The 6,268-nt window shown below is 47.0% G+C and overlaps 1 protein-coding gene across 1 annotated transcript in view; it reads left to right on the forward strand.

Annotated features, from left to right (window-relative positions):
• LOC119579595 (epsin-1-like) overlaps positions 1–4,478 on the forward strand; it is a 5,221-nt gene extending 743 nt beyond the window's left edge. The window contains exon 2 of the mRNA XM_037927518.1: positions 3,950–4,478. Within this exon, the coding sequence (XP_037783446.1) occupies positions 3,950–4,478 (529 nt within the window). The remainder of the gene's footprint in view (positions 1–3,949) is intronic.
• Positions 4,479–6,268: the final 1,790 nt, after the last annotated feature.

Genomic DNA, 6,268 nt, shown 5'->3' on the forward strand with positions numbered 1-6,268 from the left:
CTCTCATTATCCCCCGCCTTGCTCCGCCTGCGTTTTGCAACACACGCTTTCCGTTCGTTCGCCTGCAATACGCCAGCTGATCTCAAGAAACTCCAAATGCCGAAGGTAACGAATAACGAAAATAAACGCAATCTATTTTCCTCCCATGATCCTCTTCCTAAGAAGACGCCCGCACTCCCAAATCGCACCCCCCCTCTCCTCCCTCTTCTACCCCCCCCCCCCTTCACCTTCTTCCTTCTTCCTTCCTTCTCTTCTTTTCTTTCGTCTTATCTTCCCCCTTTTTCGTTTCCTTTCTTCCACTAACTTCCTCATCCACTTCCTTCCCTGGCATGTCCTAACCTACCCTTATTTCGCCCTCACCCACTTCCTTTCTTCCTCATTTCGCCCTCATTTACTTCCTTCCTTCCTTATTTCGCACTCATCCACTTCCTTCCTAATTTCGCCCTCACCCACTTTCCTTCCTCCTTATTTCACCCTCACCACTTTCTTCCTTATTTCTCCCTCCTCCACTTTCCTTCTTCCTCATTTCGCCCTCATCCACTTCCCTTCCTGCTTATTTTGGCCTCATCCACCTAGCGTAAGTCCCCTCAATATACCACCATCTGTCATCCCTTCTTCCGCGTGCCCTTCATTCAACCCCTCCCCCTCCCTCCCCTCCCCTCCCCTCTTCATCCAATCAGCGTCTTCGTTCCCCTCAATCCGCCCCATCACCCGCCCAGAGGGAGTGTCCCCTCGCCCGCCCGTGTCCCCCGCTTGTCCCTCCACCTCCCCTTCCCCCCCTTCCGTCCCCCCTCCCCCCCATTTCCCACCCCTCTGACCCCCTACCCCCACATTTCCCACCCCTCTACCCCCACAATCCCTACCATCCCTCCCTCATCCCCCCCAGCTTTCACCCCTCCCCTCTCCCCCTCAACCCCCCCCCCAGCTTTCACCTCCTCCCCTCCCCTCCCCCCCACCCTCCACCCCTCCCTCCCTCCCGACCCGACCCAATCCCACCCTGAGGACTGCCGTAAAAATGAAATATGAAGTCAGTGTCGAGCTGACTGGACTCGCCCCGGGCGGGTTATAATGGAGCTCGTCAGAAAACACGACGTGACGCTCCTTTCCTATAAAAGACACCACCGAGTCGGATATTAGGGACAGCGCGGATACAAGGCCCGGTCCGCGTCTTTGTGCGCGCCACGTACTCGCTGCCGTAGACACAGAGAGGGGAAAAGTACGAGATACTAAACACGCGCATATACTATGAGTATATATAAACATATGTGTAAACAAACATACATACATATATATATATATATATATATATATATATATATATATATATATATATATATTACATATATAATTATATGTAAATAAATAAATATACATATATACATAAACATATATATACATACATATACATACACACACGCACGCACGACACACACACACACAACACACACACACACACACACACACACACACACACACACACACACAACACACACACACACACACACACACACACACACACACATGCATACATATATACATGTACATATGTACATATGTATGTATGTATATATATATATATATATATATATGATATGTATATATATATGTATAATATATATATGTATGTATATATATATGTATAGTATTATGTATATATGTATATATATATATATATATATATATATATATAGTATATATATATATATATATATATATATATATATATATATATATAATATATATATATATATATACGCACACCAAAAAATACATGTATACATATATACACACATACACAAACAGACACAGACACACAGACACACAGACACACAGACACAGACACACACACACATGTATCTTTTTCTTCCTCTCTCTATATATAAATATGCGTGTATAAATATATATATATATATATATATATATATATATATATATATATATATATATATATATATATATATATATATATATATATATATATATATATATATATATATATATATATATATATATATATATACATACATATATATATACACATGTATCTTCCGCATCTATATATTTCTGAGTCAGTATCCCGCCATCACAAAATGAAAACATGTTCACTTCCCCGAGTTACGGTAAGTATCTCGTGGTTCTGAAAGCTCACCGCCTTGCCTTCTACAAACTGCGATAAGACGGAAATATTGAGGTTAAGGCACTACGATTCAAAAGAAAAGAATGGCGTTGCAGCGGCTGGCAAGAAACTCTATTTTCTTTTAATAAACAGCGATAGGATACGTACACAGATACAACACACAAACACACATACCCTTTCTCTACCTATGCCTCTCCTTCCCTCTCCCCTGCGTGTGTGCGTGTGGGGGTGATTTTATGTGTACACGCATTATACATACATATACACATACATACATACATAAAATAAGCATACAAACGGACAAGCAAACACATAAACACACAAACATAAATACAAACAGACAAACCAAACATACTGACCATACAAACAGACAAAAATAAATAAAACGTATACGTACAAACAAACAGACAAACATAAAAAAAAACATACATGTACATAAACAGACAAACATACACACACACGGAAAGCGAGCCTCCTTTCACCCGTTCCGCCAGCGCCCGTCCACCTTCGGTCTATCGCCGTCCCCTTGTTCCACGGTATCGACCATCCCCTCTTCCCCCGGGGCACCTCGCTCCACCCGTGGAAGTCCGAGTCGCTCCCCTCGCCCCCTCCCTCCCTCCCTATTACCCTTTCCTCTTCCCTCTCTTCCTCTCCTTCCCCCTTTCCCTCCTTCCCCTTCCTCCCCCTCCCTCCCTTCCTTTCCACTTGCCTCTCTCCCTCCCTCCCTTTCCCCTCGCCCCCTTCCCTCCCTCCCTTTCCCCTCGCCTCCTTCCCCCCCCTTTCCCCTCGGCTCCTCCTCCTCCTCCTCCTCCTCCTGGACACCTCGCGATAGGTGAGTCCCTACTGGTCACCTCCGAGTGTCCCTCCGGCATGTTATAATGGCCCCCTCGCTCCTGCCGAGGCCATCTCGCGCCCTTGGGGAGAAGGGGGCTCGAGGCAAGGGAATCGTCTCACTTTGCCTTTTTTGACTTCGCTCCCTCCTTCCTTCGTTTATCCCTTGCTTCTTCCTCTCCCCTTTCCTTCGTTTATCCCTTGCTTCTTCCTCTCCCTTTTCCTTCGTTTATCCCCTGCTTCTTCCTCTCCCCTTTCCTTCGTTTATCCCTTGCTTCTTTTGCTCACTCCTTTCTTTGTCCATTCCTTTTCTTCTCTCTTTTCGTTCGTTCATTCCTCACTTCTTTCCCTCCCTCCCTCCTTCCTTTGTCCATTTCTTGCTTCTATCTCTCTCTCCTTCCTTCGTTCATTCCTTTTTCACCTTCTTGCTTCCATCTTTTCCTCCTTTCTTTTTTTTTCTCTCTCTCCCTCCTTTCTTCGTTCATTCATTTCCGTTTCACTTCCTTGCTTCTTTCTCTCCTTCACTCCTCACATCTTCACTTCCTTTCTTTCTTCCTTCGTTAACTCCCTTCCTCCATTTCTCCCTTATCCATTTCCCTACTTTTCTCATTCTATCTTTCCTCGCACATTTCGCTGTTTCTTTCATTCCTTGTTCCTCACTTCTTTAATTCCTTATTTACTTTATTTTTTCCATTCCATCTGTATGTACAAAGGCGCGCTTACGTATACTCATTGGTTTTCTGTATAATCATACACAGATACAAATATGAATATAAATACAAGGAGAATAGAGAAGGGATGCAAAACGAGAGAAGAAGAAGAAGAAGAAGAAGAAGAAGAAGAAGGAGAGAGTTAGAGAGAATAAAAGAAAGAACAGAAGAGAAAATAATAAAAGAGAGGAGGAACACACAGGAAGATAACTACATTCACACCACACTAAAACGACAGCGTTGCCTCCCACGACTTCCCGTGACCCTCAAGCCTTCCTGGTGGAGACGGACCCCTGGCGAAGGACCCCTTGCGAAGGACCCCTGGCGAAGGACCCCTGGCCAAGGACCCCCGGCCAAGGACCCCTGGCGAAGGACCCCTTGCGAAGGACCCCTGGCGAAGGACCCCTGGCGAAGGACCCCTGGCGAAGGACCCCTGGCGAAGGACCCCTGGCGAAGGACCCCTGGCGAAGGACCCCTGGCGAAGGACCCCTGGCGAAGGACCCCCGGCCAAGGACCCCCGGCGAAGGACCCCTGGCGAAGGACCCCCGGCCAAGGACCACTGGCGAAGGACCCCTGGCGAAGGACCCCTGGCGAAGGACCCCTGGCGAAGGACCCCTGGCGAAGGACCCCTGGCGAAGGACCCCTGGCGAAGGACCCCTGGCGAAGGACCCCGGCGAAGGACCACTGGCGAAGGACTCCCGGCCAAGGACCTCGGGCGAAGGACCCCGGGCGAAGGACCCCCGGCCAAGGACCACTGGCGAAGGACCCCTGGCGAAGGACCCCTGGTGAAGGACCCCTAGAGCAAGGGGGTCCTCCGAGTCCCGAGCAAGGGATCGGGAAAGAATAAAGCGCGGAGACCCCCCCACCCCCACCCCCACCCCCCCTTTCCCCCTCCACAAGACACTCGACGATCCCCCGAGGCTTCTGCTTCCCCCTCGCCCTCGCATTTACACCTGAGTCAGCCCACGTCCCTTCCTTCCTCCCCTTCCCCTTTCTCTCCCTCCCTCTCTTCTCCCCTCCTTTCTCCCTCTCTCCCTCTTTCCTTCTTTTCCTCCCTTCTCTCCCTCTCTCCTTCCCCCAATCATTCTTCCCTTTCTCCTTATCTCCCTCCTCTTCTCCCTCCCTCTCCCTCAGTGCCAACACAACGCCGCGTGTGTCATTGTCCTCACCTGCCACGGCAAGCTCGCCTTTGTGCTTGCGAGAATAGAATTTCCAAACTTTCCTTATTTCATGATAAAATATATTCTTCGTACGGAGCACTGGCCCTTCAATAATCCGGATAACTGATACGGCCGTAGATCAGAGAGGAAGTCTGATATCTCTTCTACGAAAAAAAGAAAAGAAAAAAAAAAAAAAAAAAAAAAAAAAAAAAAAAAAAGAAGCATCGTCACTAACGCATTTTTCACCAATCATCATCATAATCAACAATATCACTATAATCATCAGGTATCACCCAATACCCGTAATCAATAATTACCATTATCAATGAGCAGTTTCATTACCATACGAAGAAAATAAAGAAAAAACGATACTAAGAAAACTAAGATACTAAGAAAAAAAAAAGATACTAAGAAAACTAAGATACTAAGAAAAAAGATACGAAGAAAACTAAGATACAAAGAAAAATAAACTAACTCTGATTACAACAACAAAAAAGACATGAATGCAATGCAGTTATCTCACACGAAAACACTGAAGACACTGAGCGTTCTCACTCATCAGGAGGGACGGCCCTTGAGAGGCTACTACGACCCCCCCCCTCCTTCCTATCCCCCCCTCCACTTCCCTGCTAACCCCTGCCTCCTACCTACTACTACTACTACTACTTTTTCTTCTTCTTCTTCTTCTTCTTCTTCTTCTTCATCTTCTTCTTCTTCCTCCTTCTCTTTTCCCCCCTTCTGCTGCTACTGCTGCTGCTCCTGTTCCTCTCCCCCCTCCTCCCCCTCCCCCCTCCTCCTTTCCCCCCGCTGCTCCTCCTCCTCCTCGTCCTCCCTCCCCTCCTCCTCTCCCCCCTCCTGCTCCTCCTCCACCTCCTTCTCCTGCATCCTACTAGCTACTATCTTCTTCTTCTTCTTCTTCTTCTTCTTTTTCTTCTTCTTCTTCTTCTTATTCTCCTCCTCCTCCATCTCCTCCTCCTTCACCTTCTCCTTTTCCTTCTTCTCCTTCTCATCCATCTCCTCCTCCACCTCCACCTCCTCCAAGGGAAGAGAGGACAGGGGAGAGAGAGAAAGTGGGAAGGAGAGAGAGAGAGAGAGAGAGAGAGAGAGAGAGAGAGAGAGAGAGAGAGAGGGAGGGAGGGAGGGAGGGAGGGGGAGGGAGGGAGGGAGGGAGGGGGAGGGAGGGAGGGAGGGAGAGAGGGAGGGAGGGAGGGGGAGAGAGAGAGAGAGAGAGAGAGAGAGAGAAAGAGAGAGAGAGATCTCCCCAAAGTTTTATCTCCAGAAACCGAATCAAATCGGCCGCCTCGCTGAGGAACGAAAAAAAAAAAATAATAATAAATAAATAAATAAATAAATAAATAAATAAAAAGTACAAAAAAACTTTTATTTCTATCTTTTAAAGTTTATAAACAAATAAAAGGAAAAAGAAAAAG

This window comes from Penaeus monodon, chromosome 12 (assembly GCF_015228065.2).
Source record: "Penaeus monodon isolate SGIC_2016 chromosome 12, NSTDA_Pmon_1, whole genome shotgun sequence".
Classification (NCBI taxonomy): domain Eukaryota; kingdom Metazoa; phylum Arthropoda; class Malacostraca; order Decapoda; family Penaeidae; genus Penaeus; species Penaeus monodon.